This window comes from Tympanuchus pallidicinctus, unplaced genomic scaffold (assembly GCF_026119805.1).
Source record: "Tympanuchus pallidicinctus isolate F22 unplaced genomic scaffold, pur_lepc_1.0 scaffold8, whole genome shotgun sequence".
NCBI classification, from domain to species: domain Eukaryota; kingdom Metazoa; phylum Chordata; class Aves; order Galliformes; family Phasianidae; genus Tympanuchus; species Tympanuchus pallidicinctus.
The window spans coordinates 10086316-10107635 of record NW_026294802.1 but is presented as its reverse complement, the minus strand read 5'-3'; the positions used below and the strand labels follow the sequence as shown (position 1 = coordinate 10107635).

The following is a 21320-nucleotide window of genomic DNA, read 5'->3' as shown; positions in this document are numbered from 1 at the left end:
CTCATTGTCATAATTATGGCTACTGGGATTCTTTACAGTTCTTTTGGGAGCAAGTGGCTGTAGCTGGGCTCCTGGGATTTGCAGAGATTGCCTTGCCCTGCTGAAAGCAGCGTATGGTTCTGCTGCACAGTTAGGAAACCTCTTTGATAACAAAGACTGTGGGGAAAAAGGCAAATGCTTAAACAAACAGTTGCTACTCTGCAGTGAGGGGAGAAAGCTGTCTGAGAATATCTGCACCAGAAGTAAATGAGAGAGGCTACACTGTGAATTACCACAAGGTCCAGACTGAGGTTATTAGAATAGAGCCATATCTCTCTGCATTCTGAAGTATAATTATCCAAGTTTTCTCCACTGGTCAAACTGGTATAAAACCTTAACCTGGGAAGGAAAGAAAGGAATCTAATGCAGAGAAACAGGCAGGTGACTCAAGCTGCTTGGTTCCGAGCAAGCAACGCACTGATGCAACATGTTCAACTCAGCAGACGCAAAAAGCCTCACTGATGCTGACCAGATCGCACAGCCCAGGTCTCCCCTCCATCCAGCTGGTTCTGGTCTAACAGGGAGTGCACACACAGATGTTCAGCTGTAAAAATCGTGTTACCCTCTTTCCCCTCCAACACATAGAATTTTTTCAGTTTTGGCCACATCTCCTGTATTACTCCTTCTCATAATTGTATTCCTCCAGAAAGTCTTTATATTTAAATGCATGAACTCTCAAAATATTAAAATGGCTCAAGGACTGGAACAATTGAAAGAGAGATCTCTTTCTTTTCTAACAGGAAAATCAGAGCTTTTCTGAGGGACAACTACATTGTTTCATTTCATGCAGGTAATAAGTCTTCTATTAAACACAGGTGCCTAAAAATCATCCCAATGCACTGCAATAACTTGAATGAGCTTGTCCTGAAGATTATTCTGGCCCTAAGTGCCGGTAGTTACTGTACATATTTGTCTGATTAATTCCTCCTGACTGACAAAGGCATCCATCATGTCACAAGGAACAATATATGAAGCACAGTGCATCCTGAATCCTTCCCCTCCCTATGTCATCTCCAGAGCATCTAAAACAGGCTCTTATCGTTTGTAATCAGTAATTAATAACAAAGCATTCTCACTAGCGCAGTTCTTCTGCTAAGGTTAATGTAATATTTCATCCCAGGCCAGCTGCTGTTTTACGACTTGCAAGCACGACAGTAAGCAATGTTTTTGCATACGAAGTCATCTACAGAGTAAATCAATTACTTTTTCTTTCATCAACAGGCATTTGCTGCAGCAGGGAAGGATAATTAGATACGATATTGTTGTTCACCAACAGCATTATGTTCCCAAATTTTGGTACTGCACATTGAATTTTCTTCCCTGTGTCTCTATTCTGCATCTTTTCCATTACGATGCTTTTAATCTATGATCAATCAAATACTGCAATTAAGAGTTACACTTACCACGCTGCTATTATGTACATGAATGTGCCTACAGAGATCAGTATCAATCACACAGCCCACATTGTCAGTACTGGTAAAACTGGGTCACTCCTTCTCCACAGAAGGACACACATACACTTACAACTATTCACCCCAAATGCAAAGCATCAATAAATGCTAATGTATTGTTCTCCAAGCTGCACTATTTCTTGTACTCCAAAGTTTACATCAGGCTGCCTAAGGAAATGGTGGAGTCACTGTCCCTGGAGATGTTTAAGAACCATGTGGATGTGGCACCGAGGGACATGATTAGTGGGCCTGGTGGGCACGGGCTGATGGATGGACTGGAAAATCTTAATGGCCTTTTCCAATCTTAATGACTCTTATCAGGGTATTATTGTCCTTGTGAGAAAATAAAGCAGCCAGAACACATACACATGAAAAGAGCAGAAAAGTTAGTGTACAGCACTGGTGTAATCTTCCTTTGTTACTGAAACCGGCAAGTCACATTTTTTCCCTCCTGTTGATTGCTATAACTGTTTGGCAACTCAGACTCTTCTTGCATGACGTAGCTGACGAAGACACATGCTTGGCTCAGGAAGACCGTGAGCCACAGGCTGTTGTGGGCTGGCAGAGCATCGTGAGTCATTTATCCTTCTGGTAGTCTGCCCTGGTCACCTGCTGTCAGTGACAAACCGGACTTTTGATCTTACTCAGTGACCTGCCCTTTGCTTCTTGTATTTCTAAGAATAAAAAGCTGCTGAACACAGAAATAAGCCGCAGAGCTCCCAGTACCTCAAGATCACCAAGGGCAGAAACACTGGTTTTAAGCATTTGAACCTTTGATTCAAAGTACTGTGGACAACATGTACACAGGGCTCAGACCACAAAGCTTCCCACAAACCTCTGTCCACTAACAGTTGCACTAACAGGGTCACTCTAGTGAGTGGAAATCAACTTGAAGATAGGAAATTACCAACCCAGATGAAAGTTAAGGGATATGGGCTGAACTGGGCTGATGCTTGCATATGCTATCCAGACAGCTTGAGCCACAGATAACCATACAGCATCTCCAAAAAAGGAGCACTTGCGGCCTGAAGTGACTGAAGATGTATAAACACTGTCTGCAAGGCAGCAGCTCACTTTGACTTTGTTTTCACTTGGCAGGAAGGAAGGGGAGAAAAAAAGTGGACATAATAAAAGAAATGGGTCATTTTGGAATGACTGCACTGAAACAGTCCAATACAATTTCGTAACACAAAGGCAATGTGAGGTCTACAGCTCTGACTCACCAGGTTTAGAAACTCAGAGGCAACCTGGCTCCCGTTACACCAAAAAGCAGCCGCTTAGAAGTGCAGTTCCTCGACAAAAAGAAACGTGTTTGAAAAGGAAAGTAACAAATGACAAACAGTTTGACCTTTGGTTAAACAGTCATGTTGACTCATTAGTCAGTTAGTTAGGCAATGTGTCAAACAAGAAATAGAAGCAAAGTCACTCTTGGGATGTGGATCCTAATGGATAAAGTACTGTATCTCTGCCATGTTGCTTGCACCAATGTAGGTAAGTTAGATCAGACAAAGATTTCCTGGGAATTAAGTGGTAACCTTGACAAGGAGAAGACAAATCCTGACTTAAAGGTGCAGTTATTTCCTTTTCCTTCAACGTTAGGTCTATTTTGGTTTGCAATATGTTGTAATCAGTAGCATTTTCATTGCTTCAAACAAATCAACCACTAATGGTGCACAAGCCTCAAGTACAATGTTATTCAATTCTGAACTTCTGGTAACTCCAGCTCAACGAGCCGATACCCAATTATCTGTCATTTTTGGAGCAATGGGGCTGTACTCAGTCATGCAGATTACAAGACACAGTTCCATATGTTGTCTGCCAAGAATAAATTTGAAAAATATTTGTTTATCCATGTTCTTAAATTCCTGGGGTTTGATATACAAAAAAATAAAAAATAAAAAGCCAATATGCAATGCAGACTTGTAACTGAACACAGATGAACAGCCTTGCAGAAATGTAACATCTAGATTTTCTCTTTTGCAACTATGCCACATTACAACTATCCGGCAGAAGGAAAATAGTTCTAGTTAATACAGATCCAAGTTGGCTTTTTAACAAACCCATTAAAGAAATCAACCATTTCATTCAGCCCTCAAAATTTGCCACTGGTACCTCTGCACCTTGTTAGTAATTTCTAACTGAAAGTAAAAGAAAAAAAGAAAATAATAGAGTCTCAGAGACACGCTGCACGCTGTCTGCATGGACTCAGGGATCACACTTTCACTTACTCATTGTAAATCCTGTTGAGTTATATTGACTTTTCTTTCCTTCGTGGTATATTAGTGCTCACAAAAAAAATCTTGCAGTAAAAGCCTTAGAGAAGAAACCTTTTGTCCACAGACAAATGCACTTCTTACTTTGTGCCCTATTAAGAAGGAAAAAGAGCAAAAGTATTGTTCCTACTTTTACAATACCCAGAAGGCCAGGCAGTCAGCTATGACAGAAATAACACATGGGTTTTGTCATAGACACTTAATTTGATCCTAACTCAGTCCTATCTCCACCCCATTTATTCCCTCCTTCTCCATCAACCATCTGAACAATTATGATCAGTCTACTGAAAATCTAACTGCAGTTCTCAAAAATTCAGCTCCTGTACAACACTGGTTCAGTCACGCTTAGATCACTGCTACATTTGAATTTATTCAAGTCCAAAAGTTCTTCTTCCCCCTTTCCTTTTTTCTTTTCACAATCATTCACAAAGTCAAAAAGAGTCCCAAAAGACAAACGGTGGCATCTGCAACCAACCCAAACAACTCCATAGATGGAAACAAAACAGTGCAGGATCAGAGAGGCTGTTATATATCAACACAGTAAATACCACAGTCAAATCCTCAGCTGGTGTAAATCAACCTGCCTCCAACTGGTTTTACAAAGGCAGTGCAACCTTATGCCAAAGACACTAAAAAGTCTTATTCATATTAAAATACAGCATTTTAAATCTGAGAGATATTTGACTATATCTAGCACTTAATTTTCAACTGACTGTGTTGTCATCTCCCCCTTGATGTGGAGCAGCTATGAGCAGGCTGCAAGCTAGGATATATGGGCCCTAATATCATCTCAAAGCAGGGAGCCAGCTGGGACCATGAAGTCCCCTTCTCTGCCTGCCTCTCCTGGGGATGTTGAAGACAGCCCAGGAACAGCAGAATAGAAGTTAGATATGGTTGTGTACCTGAGGAAAGCCTACCTGAGGCTGTACCTGTACCTGTGAGCCTACCTGAGGAAAGCTGAAGCATGTGGAAAGTACTGCATAGCAGAGGATGATGAGCAATAGCTGGGTACTCCTATTACTAGGTCATGCAAAAAACATACATGTGAACATACCAGATATTTAAAATTACTTTAAAGTCACCCTTAAAGATTTACCACTGCATCTAGCTTGTAGCAATCCAAAGCCATAGCTGCAGGGCTTCTTGCACTATGTTCTCAGCACCTGGAATTCAACAGGTTTTGAATATCAAGAGTTAAAGATCTACTGGAAGTTTCAATTATATGTTTCAGTAAGGGAGAGATCTTGCTTACAAATTCTTCTGCATATGTATTTTATCAGCTTCTGAGCTGACTTCACAAATGGCCAATCATGACTGCTTCAGTCAGAAACTGCGGAGACCAATTAGGGGCCCAATCTCCACTCCCCTCCTCACTACCACTCATGAACAACTGGAAGACAAGAACTCCACTGTCAAAATACAGACCTGCCTCCCATCTGTCACTTAAGAAAGGTGAGACAGACATTTCTTTGGGCAAAAATGCAAAAAAGAAATATGACCCACATATCTGAAGGAATATTCTAAGGGTCATTTCCAGACTGATGTCTTTTATGTCAGCCTCTACTTGCTGCCTTTTCTTGTTCCTGCATGCACTTGCTTGCCTGATACATCACTCAGCGTCTACAATATTACTGTCTGCAGTGTGCAAAGCCCTGTCTAAAAAGTAAATAACTACTAAAAACAAAGAAAGAAACAAAACATAAAAGCTTGATGAGAAGGGGTGTCACTGAGCAGATGGAAACACTTCAGAGTGAAAAATGTCATCTGCTTAGTTCAACATCAGCTGCAAGAAATGCTGTGCTTACTCAAACATTGACTTTTCTGCCTACCTACTAGGAGAGCCCAGAAAGGCAGGCAGATGCTTTACTTGGTCAAGCCATGCAGAAAGGAAGGAGAGGTGGGAATGAAGTTGCCTGCTGCATCCTCTGCTTCAGGAAGCTTAGTTGCTTCTGCAATGCTTGCCGGGGGAACTGGCCCTTCAATGGATGGAGATGCTTCTCTCTCATGGGGTTGTGTTTAACAATGTTAAAGGGTCAGTTAAAATCTCCTTACACACTGCATACCCTAGAGAGAACAGTCAAACGTACAGCTTCTTCCCTTACCCATCCTTCTTGAGCATTTGCAAAGAGTGTTTAAATATTTAAATTTGACCCACAAATTCTAATATTTCTCCTTTGTAGCACCCAATTATTACTCATCAGGGCTTTTAACACTTTCCATTTATGCAACACTAACTCCTACAATGGTCAATAAAGGCCAGTATATTAGTATGATAAGCTCATGCTCCCAGCCATGCACAAAATTCCAACTGAATTAGAAAGTCATCCTATATTTGAGAAGAGCACACGATGGAGTAAATGGAGCTTAACTACTTTATGTATCAGATATTACATATCTTTGGGTTGTTGTCAATTCTTCATAAAAATACTTTAAATCACTTAGATTTCATTTTGCACACTGTATAGCGAGCCTCTTCATAATCAAACAGTATTTAAAAGCATTTACTGGCTTGTTAAATCTAACAAGTTAGATTTATTGGGATAGTCACTTTCCTTAACGGCCTATTTAGTCAAACTCAATGTATTCATTGATGTATAAATGTATAATAGGCGGTTGTTAAACTTTAATAAATATGTTTAATAGTCAGCTGGCATTTTCTCTCAATGGCAGCACTTCCCCTCAGTTGCCAACAGGAAATGCTGTTCCTGAATGTGCTGATTCACAGCATGTGCAGGGAACAAATCGATCCAGGAGAACAAATGGGAGTACAAATTACAGATAACTTTCCTTCACATCACAGGGAGACTGTTGTAAACTCCCATCAAGACCATCAGCTGTCAATGCATAGTGTACAGAAGAATGTTAGCTACTGTGCTTTGTCTTGATCTTCAGAAGAAATGAACTAGGACAGGATGGGCAACTGGCTACCTAAAAACCACACAAATGACTTTCATATATTACTATTGCAATTTTCTGCCTTCCTGCACTTGCTGATTCATGTACAGCACATTACCTACTCTCACCCTACCCTGCCACTCTGTGTGTTGACCAATCAATTAAATTAGAATGCTTCAGCATCTCACTAGGAGATCAAAAATATTCTAAGGCTATTAGGTACCTAAGAAAAATACTTTGAGGAATCTGCATCATTAGACAACTAAAAACCATCAGAAATCAGGCCCTGAGCTAAAACCGCAGAACTTTACATCTCAGCTCTGCAGGACACAGATCATTTCTCCAGATCATTTCTTCACACAGCAGTTACTGCATATATATGATTTAAAAAAAAAAAAAAAACAACAACAACACCAAAACACCTTTAAGTACACCAGGCAGGAAAGTTTGATCATAGCCACAAGACACTCACCTGGGTGGGATTATACAGTTCCTGGAGTGGGCTTCTGGATCCTTTCCGGCAGCAAATGTCCATCCCAAATGGATTTCTACGCATTACTGCAAGGGGAAATTGAAATTAATACAGGTTAGCAACAGTGGTTAGCAGTAATCAATTGCAATAGCTACAGCAAGAATAGATTTTCTGATAAACTGGGGGTTTCTACAGACAGTATTGTGTATGAATTCCTAATCTGTAAAAATTATCCAAGAGTTAAACCTTTGAAGTACTGTGGAAGGTACTAAAACAAAGCTTTCTAGCTCTCATCTTATAAAAGCTGTTACCCCAAAGCTTTTAGCTGGAATGCCCCAGAGTTCTGGCACAAGTACTGAAGCCAAAGTGACCCCATTTTGACTAGTGGTAGGTACCTGCTTCCCTGATCATCATGGATCAGTTGGATAAATTCCTACAACTGACATCTCCAAGAGGCAACGTTTGAGCCTCTCTAAGCCCAAATATAGAGGCCCATAGGATCCTAATATTAAAACACTTTAAAGCTTCTGGCCTATAGCTTTGGCTTGTTCTGGAACAGATGCTCAGCAGTATGCAATACACATACTGCCAATCACCACTGCACTTTCTTGATCCAAACTGTATTTAGCTCTATGTATTGCAACTGAATATTTAATTGGTCTGAAAATCAACAGACTGCTATTCCAGCTGGACACAAGCAAATTTTCAAACTAAAGGCTTTGTCAGAGGGCTGATCCAGAATCATTCTGGATAGTAAGTCTTTCTGTTAGAGATCCTGATCTGAGTCCCAACAGTCACAGAGATCACCAGTTTCAGGTTAGACCCTCCATAGGCAGTCAAGTTTAAATAGGGAGCTATTTCACTTCAACCACACTCCATGTCTTACTTAAGAGGGGCTTATAAACAGAAGGGAAATCAACTTTTTACACAGGTGGATAGTGATAGGACAAGGGGGAAAGCCTTAAACTGAAAGAGAAAAAATTAAGGTTAGATGTCAGGGAAATATTCCACTTGAGAGGGCAGCAATGCACTGGCACAGGGTGTCCCGAGCACTTTGGGTGCCCCATCCCTGGAGGGGCTCAAGGACAGGTTGGATGGGGCCCTGGACAGCCTAGCATCACTTGCCATATTTTGTAGTACGAAACTGCTGAAGTGTCCTGCAGTAATGACTGTGAACTGCAGCACTGACAGAAATACTATTGCAGGTGTCAGGCCAAGAGCTAGAGAATACTCTCAAGCTACATTTTAAAACAGAGTGCTTGTACACGATCATAATCAATATGTCAAATAATATGAACATGTGTAAGAGCTTCCATGCAGACAGAACACTGTATGCAGCTCCAGTCTGGAGACATAACAGCCTCCTTCACTCAGACGGTATCTATTTTTAAATTGAAGGTAATCACCTCGTAATGTGCCATGTCGCTTTTTCCCTGAGCAAACAACCATTCGGTGTGTCTTCTAACAGGGCTCAGACATACATCCTTAGTAAGGAAAGAAGCTAAATGTTTTCTTCACAGTTAGAATAGCAACAAGAGGCTGCAATTTTTATGTTTAAATACCTGATAAACTTCTGAACCTTTCTAGACATGCAGCCGAATGTTGCAATTGCTCTGCCTTAGTGGCAATGTGTCTTGTTAAAAGTTAACTCTAAAAATGTTTAAAGCCACTAAAATTTTAGAAAAGAATTTCATGAGCAGTGTCAGCTTCTGGTGTCTGGAAGTGGCTTGAGGAAGAAAATCCTACAGCCAGGATGTGAGACACCCTCAGTGGCTGTTCACTGCACTTTGATTAACCAGGGTTCTGGAACACTGATTCTTTGTTTTAAGATGAGGAACTCCAGAGCACTGTTTCCTAATTTCCCATGTACTCCACTTTTCAGTTCCATTAAATGCAATCAACAGTAATGTGCATAAATGCATCCCTTCCTGCTTCACTTAACCAGCAGGTATCAACACAGCAACACACAACAACTGTTTCATTCAGTAGGAGCAGCCAAAACCATGAAGTTACTTGCACTACGTGTAAGATCTGATTCCCAAATATAAACAAACAAGAAAGCAACTGTCTCCCCAGAAAAGCTAAATACTCATGCAGAACTTGAGTCACAGAAACCACTGAATCCTTGTTATGAATCCCAATTATTTAACGGGTTTGTTTTTCCAATAAAGCTTTTAGAACATGACTGTGGAATTAACATGGCAACACAGCAGCTCAACGCATAGCTTGCTTCCCCACACATCATCTGTGACAGCACATGCAGCTGTAAGCAGCAACTCTGTATGCACCTGGATAATGCTTATGCCTGGAATGTAACCTCGGCACTGACACAAATGGGAACATTCCCCCTTCTTGGGCAGAAACTGCACTCATACCTTAGGTGAACAGCTACTGCGAAGGATCATATGAAGATTTCAGAATGCTTTCTCACACATCTGTGGAAAACTCACCCCTTCGAGTCCCTGCAAACTGTTTTCTGCTGTCTCAGCTCCTATGAGGCAGCATTTTATTGTATCCATGACATGACCTCTTTGATTTACAGCAATCTGCAGTAAGAAAACCACAATGTGAGTGCAAACTGCCGTTACACTAATTTCAACAACGCTGTCACTCAGACTCCTTCACACTATTGTGACAGTGAAAATTAGAAATCAAGGCCTTTATCTTCACCAAATCTTCTTATTAACATAGTAAATATCAAAATTTACATTTTATGGCTTGGGCTGATCTCCATCCATAATTATAGTTAATTATAATCTAACGGGAAGTAGTGCATATGCATGGCTCCAAGGACTGATTAAAAGATCCCGTTCAGGCACACGAAGTGGAAGAAGCAGCTGACAACAGTAGATAATGCCTTGAATGATTAAAGAGTGCTGTTAATACTGCAACTGCAGCAGAATCAGCAATGCCCTGAATTCAGCCAGGACTGGGAGCAACTGAACAAACTGTTAGCTTGTCACTTTAATACAAGGGCTGTAAAGAGACAAACTTTCTTCTCTAGGAATGACTCGTTCACAATGAAATTTTGGTCCTATTTACTAAAATCTGTGCAATCAGAACCAAAAAGAGCATCTTCTCACAAGTGTCAGAAGAGCAAGTGACACCATTTCTCATAAGCCTGTTGGATCAAGTAACAAAGGTCACTCTGCCGTAAGAGCCACCCGAAGTAATTGCCACTTCTTTCATTGCTCCCAGAGAAACAAGTGAGTGACATCTGAAGTGCTGAGTATACAAAATCAGCCACCTATACCACTCCCATTCTAAACTTAGCAAATGTCAGACGCTCCCATTTCCTAGATTTCTGTAGAATAAAAGATCCCTGCTTGCTTTCTAGCAACAATTTTGCTATTTGGTAATGTTTAATTTACACTGCTTTTAGAATCCTAATTACTCCCGGCTTGCAAGACAACAAAAAACAAATGCAAAAACACTACCTCCATTCAATGCCTCTTAAATATACTGTCTCATATCATAAACATTTGAGAAAAATTCTGAGGTTGTATTAATATTTAATTTTTTCATTACACTGGTCTAAAGTACAAAGACAAAATTCCCTAATACAGCATTGCTGAAAGCTGCTATGCATAATTCATTGCATTTATTTGGGAAAGAAGACGTCTTGTAAGGAAAAAGAACAAAATATGACATTGGAAGCAGTATGCTGAGACTCCTACTGAGGATGTGATCCCATTCTTGTTTGAAAGAAAGAAGCTATTGACAATTCAAATACACTTTCAGTCCAGGGTTAATGTTTTCCATGGAGCCATGTTCAATTGACAGCAGTGAGCAGGTACAAAAGATAGCACCTTATCCTAGAGCCACAAAAGGCTGGGAAGGGCTAAACATCCATTAAACATCCTCTACTCAACAAAGACTGAAAAATCAGTGCAATTTGGCCTAGCAAGATAGTAGTAGCAAAACACTTTTGGTGTCTCCAGACACATTTAACTGTCACTGTCCTCAAGCTTCCTCAATTCTTAAAGCAAATTAAGAATAATTTAATTATACTTAAGATTTGGAGATTCTCTTGGGCTGAAGATTTGGATGTGGTTTTTCTTCCAAATGCCAGCACAGGCGTTTGCAATGACCTCAAAGCAGCAGAGAAAAATGCTTCCAAAAGCACCAGCTATGCAAATATAAGCCAAGCAGAGCTCAACACATATTTTGCACATGCAATGCTCTTCAAGCATGAAGATACTAAGTTGATATAAGTGACCTGCGGAAGCATTCTTCTTCCAGAGTTTGTCAGAGGCTTTTCTACTGAATATGTGGCAATTTGTAAAGTCCTGTACACATACCTCTTGGATTCTTAGCTAAAATCATGCTGAACAAGCCTGTCATTAACGGGATCATTCTGCTTCAGGAAAACAAGCCTTCTGCAATAATTTACAACAATCTGTTCTGCAAGACTTCACTTAAGCAAAGTCCAAACTGCAGACAAAAATCAGAAACTCAGCAGAAAAATAAAGACTGCCCTTATTTCAGACTTCATAAAAATTCCTATGATTGCTTTAGCAGACTAATCAGGCTAAAGACACTGAATAGTTATTTTTTAATCAGCAGCCAGGAGCACAAGGAGTGAATGCAAATGCTGGCAAACAGCACCAGCTCCAGAGCCTCAGTCACAATATTTCAGATAGCTCCCTGGCATTCATTTACAAACGCTAATCCTTCACAAAGATCAACTGATGGGGAGTAACGTTTTGGGATGTTCGGGTCCTTGCACTGTGTTGCACTCAGCAGAAGATTTTAGACCATATTATTGGTCCTTGACATGGATACTACAGGCACAAAGATTTATGACAAAACTCCTGACTGGACTCTTGTTTTCGTAAGGCAAAACTGCAGCTTTTTTGTCGGACACTGAGAAATCTATTTTTAGAAAGTAAAAGTCAGACTAGGTATTGGATGTAAGCATGCCAAAGTTTTAAATGCAGAGAATGAAGCAATATTTTTTTCCTCTACGTTACTGAAGAGCTAGGTTTCACCTCATGCTCTACAGTACCTGGAAACACAGGGTATTGCGCAGTGTGAAAAACAAGTGCAAGAGTGCAACTGGAGCACCTTAAAGCATTAACACCATTGTGCCTCCTAGCCAAACCAGAGACCTTACTAAGCTCAATGCTGCATGGATATGGCAAGGATTAAAAGAAAACCCAAAGCTCAGAGTTTTAGAGTCCCACCCAAGGAAGGGGTATGACGTGTTTTAGTTTAGCAATACTGATTCACTGCCTCCATACATGCACTCTACTCTGTCTGGTGTTTCTACTCCCACTCACCTGCCAGAGGAAGCTACCAGAGTAAGACTGTGGATGGACACAATGACAGTGAAGGTTGAAAAATGAGGTCAAATCCTTAGTGGAATAATTTTGGCTGACACAAGCAGCAAAGCCACTTGTTAAGGGACCGTGAGCCAGTGAAGTAATATTCCCCAGTTCACAGATCAGAAAGAGATGCACAGAGGTTAAAAACATGCCCAAAGCAAATTAATTGTTTCAGATCACATTCATTTTAGGAAGTGAAGTGTCTGTTCTAAGGTACTCATTTAAGCTCCCACCACCAACAGAGAGCTGCAGCTATGGACTCATCTGTACGCCCACGAAGGTGGCCTCCCTCTTCATTCCACTGACCAGCAAGCCTACATGGGTTGAAACTGCATGAAACAAATCCTGGCAGAGCAAGGAAGCAAGTCTTAACGTTTGTTTCTAAGGTCTAATCACTAATTACAAAAGTCATAAATGCCCTCCAAAGAATAGAGAGAGATTTAATTACTTTTTGCTTTCGACAGATTTTCAGAAATAACTTCATATTTTATCCTGTTTGTTCTCAGATTAGCTTGGGGATGGGTTTAATTGGGCACAGTGGGGAAATTAATATCCTTGGTGAAATTACACAGAGACTTAGATCCTGGGCCACCCTATGGATATTGCATGTGGCATAAATTAACACAACATTTTTCCTGCTAATGAACAATAGTAACTTTTTTCCAGTATTATTTTTTTTAATGTTAATCCATGTGGAATTTCTTCAGAAGTCTCATGAAATTATCCACAAACCTAAATCAAGAGACTTTCCCATAGGCTTCACTTCCCACACTAGAAGCTCTGTTTTGTTCATCTCTGTCCCGCACAGGCAAACATTGCTTTTAATGCAGCAAGGAGATTTTGTGGGTGCAAACTATTTTAGACTTGGTCAGAACTTTTCTGATACAGCCTTGTTTTCACTGGCATTGAAATATTTCATGAGTCTATTCCGGATGGGTCACCAGCTACGTCAGCCACCTGTTCATCTCTTTGTACTCCCAGGTTTACACTATCCATCAGCATGTCACATGCTTCAAAACACTGAAGAAAGGGTCGACGTCTGATCTCCCACAACTATCTCTAAGTCTTCATAGAAAAAACAAACAAACAAACATATTTTTGTTAAGTTTATGTGGATGGTAAAAAAAAAAAAAAATATTGTTTCCTTTTCTCAAAAAAGGAAACTTTCTACAAAGGAAAAAGCTAGCAATTTGTGATTGATTTTAACTGTACATATTTCACAAGAAAACTTACATATTACGAATTTACATGAATGAACACTGTGTCTCCAGTATTTCAAAAGACTGGAGAAAAAAAAAAAAAAAAAAAAAGCCAACCTCTTTTTCTGGTCATTACACTTTTTCTTCTTACACACTACATGTTAGCCACGCTTTTTGCAAAATGAGGCTGTGATAATCTAGAAATTTTCCACCCTTTCCAGTGAAGCTTATAGGTTTCCAGAGGTGCCTCCCACCAATTATTAGATGCTCATTATAACAACAGAAGTAGGCATATCTGCCTTCAGGTACTCTTTTTAGTGAAGAACTGAATACTCTGTCCAGTTCTTAACAGCCAAGTTTTCAAGCCTGTAGATAGCTGCCTATCTCCCACTGCTCTAATTTAACTTCAAATGAAAACTATGTAAATGCAAGTCTAGGGGAAAGAAAAAGACAAAACTACATTAACATCGTCTTAAAGAGTAAGAAGCTAGAACTCTATTTTCCGCAATTCCCGCTATTTCCATAATGCTGTCAGTCCCAATCTACTCAAAGAATATGCTGTATGAGCTCACTCAAAAAAAAAAAAAAGTGAATGAGAGAAAAGCCTTTGAAAGAGGAAGACTTCTTTAGAAAGCTGCAACTTTTAAAGTATTTATCTTGAATCACAGACCAAATGAGAAAGATGGCTGCTGCAGCTGCAGTCTATTTGAGCCACTATGTCTTTGCTTTCCTCAACAGATGTGCAGAGAAGATGAAACACAAAATCATGTTTGCTATGGATATATTAAAAAGCGCAGCAAGCCTTCTCACAAGCCAAGCAGAATAGAAAACAAAGCTGCAGCAATCATTTTAGCCCAGAGCAAGGAAATGCTCAGACTTTTGGTCTCAGCTGGAATGCTGGGGGAAGCGCTACCTGCACACATATGTGCACACCGCACTTGACACAAGCTGAATGAAAGGGTCACACACCATTTCTGTTCCACAAACGTGTCCACATGGACAGGGATTTACTCCCTCTGAAGCAGTGTCCCTGATATTTTTAGCATGACTATATCCTCTATATACTTTATTGTGACCTACACACGATAAGTTTCTTCACAAAAAAAAAAAAAAAAAAAAAAAAATGAAGCATTTGAGAATTTGATAAGCAGGGAAAAAAGTATGAAATCCTGTAGTAATCACTTCCAGAACGGTCGCTCATAATGTTGAAGAGGATTACGGCTGCAGCTTGTTGGATAAGAAGATGACCTCTTACAAAATAAGGATGTAGCTTCCTTGGCAATGTTAAGGCCAAATGCTGATATTAAGAGTACCACAGACAGTAAAGGCCTAATTCTGTGAATTGCAAAACGTCCAGACTAATAATTAATACACAGCTGTGCTGCCCTGTCAATTCTGTTTAAGGCTCCTAAACTATAAGTAATCCTAAGGCACAGAGAAGCAATCAGCTCCACTGTGAGATCCCTTACTTTCCCAGCAGCCGGCTGGAGCCATGCCTGCACAGCGCTGTGGGCGTCCTCCAGCCCCACCAGCTCCTCACCTGCACTGCACGGTGGAAGCCGGAAGCCTTCTTCCAGCAGGATCCGTACATCCGTACACAGAGCCTGGGAGGCTGCTTTCACACGCTCTTCTTTCTCTCCCAGTTAGCAACAAGCTGTATACAGATAATATTGCTTTCATATGGAAGAATTCTCACATGCGGCTGTTCCGAAATATTCCAAACCACAGATTCCTCAAAACATTTTACATATGAATAGGACATTGTCAGCTCCTTCAGACCCGCCTGCACTTCAGCACACAGAAGAGTAAAACACACATTAGCACTATAAAACTTCGGCTCAATTTGCATAATCTGTATTATCATGATAGAGCCCAGCTTTATAACCAACCGTGGGCGATACACAGAGCGCTTTGGATCTCTCCTTCTCTAAGGAGAAATTCCCCAAACACAAGAAAACCATTCAGAGCTGTGCTTGCCTGGAACCTACTAGTTTTCAGTGGCTGCTTATCTTTTGGCAGTTGAGCCCCTTTCACTATCTCTTTCCATTGCTCCCCTCATTTCAATGCTGTTCACTTAAAACATGTGATGCGATGCGTTCTGTCTACAGCTGGGAAATGCTGTCATATTCCACACACATCCGAGTGGATAGGCCAAGCAAACCAATTCCAGCTCCTGAGGGCATGCTGAAGAGGAAAAAAAAGTGAATGAGCAAAGACCATAAAGTGATTTCACTTTAATGAGAACATTCATAGGAGAATCAAACCAAGCGTTATTTACACAAGACATACATACAACTATCACCACCGAAAAGGATGTTGGATATGCTGAGCCTTTTAACCTGACAGAGGTTCTTCCTCCAAACGTTATGGATATGCTTCATAGCAAAACTTTGTAATACATGTGAGACCACTATGTAAGTAGTATTTTTTCTTGGATTAAATGGGAATTAAGTAAACAGGTAACATTTTGAGGCTCAGTTTTTGAGGATTCAGAATACAAGATAACTATCTGAGCTTCACTGGTAATAATATTCCCTAACTGCCATACAAAACAATAACCTTTGGTTTCAGTCACTAACAACCTGCCAAATACCCCAGGATGTTTCTAGTAATGCTGCAGCAGGTGAGCGCTAAGTACCTCAAAATCTCAGATCACTGACAGCACCATAGTGAAAGAAACAGACAACAAAACAACTACATAGAACCTTCCAAGTTTTTCCAAAGGAAAAAAAAAAAATCTGTTCTTTCAGTTCGCGAGGTTTCGTGTGGAGAAAGAGCAGGAGACAGGAAAAAAAATGAAAGAATCCTTGTGAAGAGATCTCTTATGTAGAGATTTTTTTTTTTTCTCAAGAAGGTCCTTAAAGATAACTGAAGGATGCAAGACTGAGCCAACTCTGTTAAGCATCTCCTCCACAGAAGTAAAAATTTTACTTACTAAATACATATTCTGAGCTCCTCTATGCACAACTGAAAGCACTGAGAGTCCTGGTCTGACTGCAGTACTGCCTGGAAATGTTTTCATCTTGAAAGCTTAAAGGAAATGCACATGGAATATAAAAACTAGAGGGGAAGGAAGTAAATTCAATGCTTTGAACCCTAAGGGAAGAGTTCATGCAAGAGTGACGGTTTAGGCTGTTTCCAGTTTCATTAGTACTGCTTTACACAACTGTAACTGATCAGAATCTAGTTTCCTCATCAAATAACTGCCAGACTGTACAAATCCAAACCCCTGGGTAGAGAGAACCTGTACAGTTACAGTAAGCCTCTCTCTCTGTGTTACTGCAGTTCTTTAAATACTTCCATGTTTTAAGTCCTCAAGGAACATGGTCTTACATCACAGCTGACGCTTCTTTAGGCACAAGGTTGGACTACAGATATCCTGTAGTTTCTTCTAACCTGACCAAGCCTATAATTCTGCATGTTGGCCCAGTTCAGTACTATATTTTATCTTCCCTGCCACGGTTACATACATTAATATAAATCAAGTCCACACAACAGCCAAAGCAATACAGGTCTGCAGAGTTCAACCACTAGCTACTGCCCATGTTTCTCCTACCCTGCTTACCTTAGACATGTGCAGTTTACCTCTACACCCACTGAAACCCAGAGGGAAGATCCGCTTTCTCCACTGACTAGATTCCGGAGCCACTGAATTAGGACTGTAACTGAATCATTGCTGAAATGTATCAATTACAACGTGAAAAAGGATTACTTTGAACAGTAGTTCTAGTCTTGATAACCATTACAACCAAGACCAAAGAAGACGCCTCTAAAAGAAATCCCTGTTAAGACAGTCCATCTTTCAGATAGACAACTCATCTTGTTTCTGAGTTTGCCAGGAGTTTGCCCTGATTTGATGTCAAACGCTCCTCCCCAAACATAACTTATTTCTGCCTACCTTCCAGCCGCTGGGCCTTGTTATGTGTCTATTCATTCCTCACAGCCGCAGCTCCGTGCAGAAATCCACACGCTGTGACCTAGACACCTTTGACTATCCATCATGCTGAAGCATGTTTTCTAAGGGCTTCCTCACTTTTCTTGCTTTCTTCTGAGCACGCTCGAAGATAACACTACTACCTTCTAAAATCAAGGCACCCCTATGCAACACAGTATCACAGCAAAGGTTCCAGCAAGACCCATATGATGAGCAAGTACAACCTTGGCTCTGTATTCCACCCTTTCAGGGGCCAGGGTGGCACTAGCTCTCCTATTGGCCAGGGAGCAGGCAAGCCAGCCGATTAACCATCATGCTCAAATTGTTTCCAGACCTTCCTTTCAATAGAAAGGGTCCTCTGCTCAGTAAGCAAGCATCACCTAGATTCCATTTCCCCATGCATTCATCCTAATTAAATTCACACTATCTGCTGCAGCCCAAGTCACTAAGTGTTCACAACTCTGTATTACTGATGTTATTTTCATCCTCTCCATTTACCATTACCCTAAATCTCATGTCCTCTGAAAACAGTAAATGACTGTGTTTTTCTCTGGGTCATAAAGTAGAGCACTGAACTATTAACAGCGCCAAATCTGGTCCCCTGAGGATCTCGAGGAAAGCGTTATCTGCTCAGTGATGACTTCCCAGTTACAGCTATTTTTACAAACTGTCAAACATGTTTTGAATAAGTATTATGCATACCAGATTGATATACGTTCACTCGCCAACTTCGCTTTTGTTTTATTCATTTCCAAATGCATCAGTATAGGAGTAATTCTGACATGTAAATATTCTTGTATCATTAAAACAAAGAGGATGATCATTTTGTAGAGTGCACTTTAAAACATTTGTTTGCAGGAAATGCTCTAGGTTGGTTGTCTATCTTTAACCTTTCAAGTCTATCAAGAAGGTTTCTGTGATGTATTAAGGCATCACATCACTCTCAACTCTGCACGGGTTAATTTTGTCACAAGTTCTTGCAAGCTAGAAGAATGAAACTGCTTTTCAATTAAAAAAAAAATTATGTTTTATCTCAAAAATAAAAAAACATAATAAAAATTGTAGTTTAACTGATGCTTTCTAAAGCCACAGAGTTGAATGGAAGACAGGAAGGACCTGGAGGGAGCAATCTCAGAATGCTGCTGCTTTTGAGGTAATCCTTACATTTTATGCTGAAAATTCCATTTGTCCTGATTAAATATTAATCAGCCATTACCAAGGAGGCATATATAAAAACTCTGTTAAATAATAAAACCCAACAAATAAAAAGAACTGATTTCATTTCACCCTTGCAATAGAGGGTTGCCACATTATCCCTCTCCAAGCTCAGATAAACCATACCAGCTCCACAGATGTGAACTGATCTGTGCCTCTCCACGAGCCAGGAATCACACCTGAACTGCTTATGGTAAAACGAAGATTCATTGAGATCGACTGCTCGAGTCCCCAGCAGGCAAAGCAGTTATAGCACAGGATTCAGTGGGGAAAGACACCATTTGTGTGCATATGTGCACTTATTCATGGAGGCATGATATGAGTGACTATATTACAACTACACGTAAGTGAATGCACACATGCATTATTGATGCTGACATAGCACACCAGTGTTTTACACACCACCAGATGCTAGATTTTTTCTATCTTGTAATTACTTCACTTTCAAGAGCTGTAACATGCTGCATCATGTCTTACTGTTCAAAGACACTTTGTCATCAGCTCGGCTTATCTTTGCCCTACTCTATTTTTTAAGCCTATTGCATTACAGAGTTTCCAGGCTGAAAGTTTAAATAACATTCAAATAAAATTGCTATGTGAATTTTCCATCCAGTAGTAGTCTCTTATTTAATAACCTATTTTTCCAGAACAAACTGCTTTTTAACTCTCCTATTTAATCAGTCTCCTGTCAACATTTCCTGTCAAATTTATTCTATTTTTCTGAAACTTTTATCTGTGCTCCCTTAATTTTAGTTGTATCTTTTTTACCCTCACCAAATTATTCCCTTCAGCACTGTGCTACTGCTCCCCCACCAGACTTTCAGGCTCACTCCCTGCTAATAATTTCTCTTCCCTCACCTTTCCTAGCCCACTCCACCATCAAGCTCCCTTTTTCCACCTTCCCAAAGCCACAAGCTGAGGAAGACCCCACATGCAGCCTACCCCACAAGCAAGGGGAGGGAAAACAGGTCCCCACTCAGCCCATCACAAGTGATGAAGGGTGATGGGAGACAGAAGGTGGCAGTGGCATGGGATCTTGGCTGGGTCTTGGCTTCATCTGTTAAAGAGGAATCAGAAAATAGCCCTCTGCCATGTGCCACCCTAGAGTTTCCAGGGCTTTAATCTGTTCCTGAGCCCAGCACCCCTCTTCCTCCATTTTAGAATCACAGAATCACTGAAGTTGGGAAAGACCATTAAGATCTCCTGGTTCAACCACCAAGCCATCCCCACTATCCGTGTCCCTCAGTGCCATATCCACACAGTTCTGGAACAACTCCAGGGATGGTGAGAGTCCATCACCTCCCTGGGCAGCCTGTGAAGCAATTTTTCCCTAATATCCAATCTAAACCTCCTAAGCACCTTAGTGCCCGGCTCAGCACTCCCTTCATCTGTTGCTAAGAGGCCCCATACGCATAGAAGCCCTAAACTAGATGAACTACACAAAAAAAACAACAGAAGGAACAAAAGGCTTCAGAGGCAGGAAAATTACAAGGACAGGGCGGCCATGAGGCATGCCTGCTTTTATTTATAGCTTTTACTTGGCGCTTTATTTTTATTGTAACTATGCAGTTAAGAAAGATGACAGAGTTGGAGGTCAAGAGTGCTGTTGTGGGCACAGAAAGGCATGATTAGACCAGAGCAGAGTGCCAGCCAGATCAGAGCTGCTGAGCGCCTGCTCTCCATTTTACATGCTGTCTTTCTATTCCATATTACAAACGTTTAAACAAAAAACAACCTCCCTCACAATTAAAGGCAGCTAGTATGAAAAATAGTCTAAGACTTCATATGTTACTTTATAACAGAATGCACCAGAAATTTAGTTGTCCCACCAAAGATCCCCTCCTGCTAAAATCAACAGCAGAAGAAAAAAAATATTTGAGGCAAATACAAATTGTCTCAAAATGAAGACAGACTCATACCTCTCCTTTAGCTATGAATGATTTCCTGAAATGAACGGAACCCCAAACACAAAAGAAAATGAGAAGACACCACTGGCATTAATACTGTGGAAACCATATTTGCTGTATTTGCTGCCACGTATGTACTGATTTCTAATAAAAGCTGAATATGCCTATCAAAGAAAAAAATCCCAACCACCAGTATGGGCTGATTTTGCCGTTCAATATATTAGCTGTATTTTTTTTGTTCTTTTTGTTGTCACGGAATAAAGGAGAATATAAAAGGATGTAGCTAAAAAAGGGAGTGAACCTGAAAAATCACAGCTTCTAATCACCCTGAGGTAATTGCAAAGCAAGAAAAGGGTGCAGGGTGAAGGTAACCTGTGATTTGTTTAGATCCTCCCACATGAACATGATTTATTCTATGTTCTGCAGATGTTCATTTGTGTCCTCTTTATACTACGGAGAAATTAAAATACAGAGTGTTTTGGTATGTACTGCTTACAAAGTCAGGACAAATCTCTCTCTTTCTCCTGCAGCTCTTCTACTTCCCTAAAAAGAGAGGAGAACAGATCTAATGCCTATGCCCACCAGCAGGCACACCAACTCCAGCACCC

The 21320-nt window shown here is 40.5% G+C and overlaps 1 protein-coding gene across 2 annotated transcripts in view; it reads right to left on the bottom strand.

The window, feature by feature from the left end:
• Positions 1-21320, bottom strand: part of CHST11 (carbohydrate sulfotransferase 11) — a 153601-nt gene that overhangs the window by 82584 nt on the left and 49697 nt on the right. For both annotated transcript variants that reach the window (XM_052668790.1, XM_052668791.1), the window contains exon 2: positions 7131-7216. In XM_052668790.1, coding sequence (XP_052524750.1) covers positions 7131-7216 — 86 coding nt within the window. The remainder of the gene's footprint in view (positions 1-7130; positions 7217-21320) is intronic.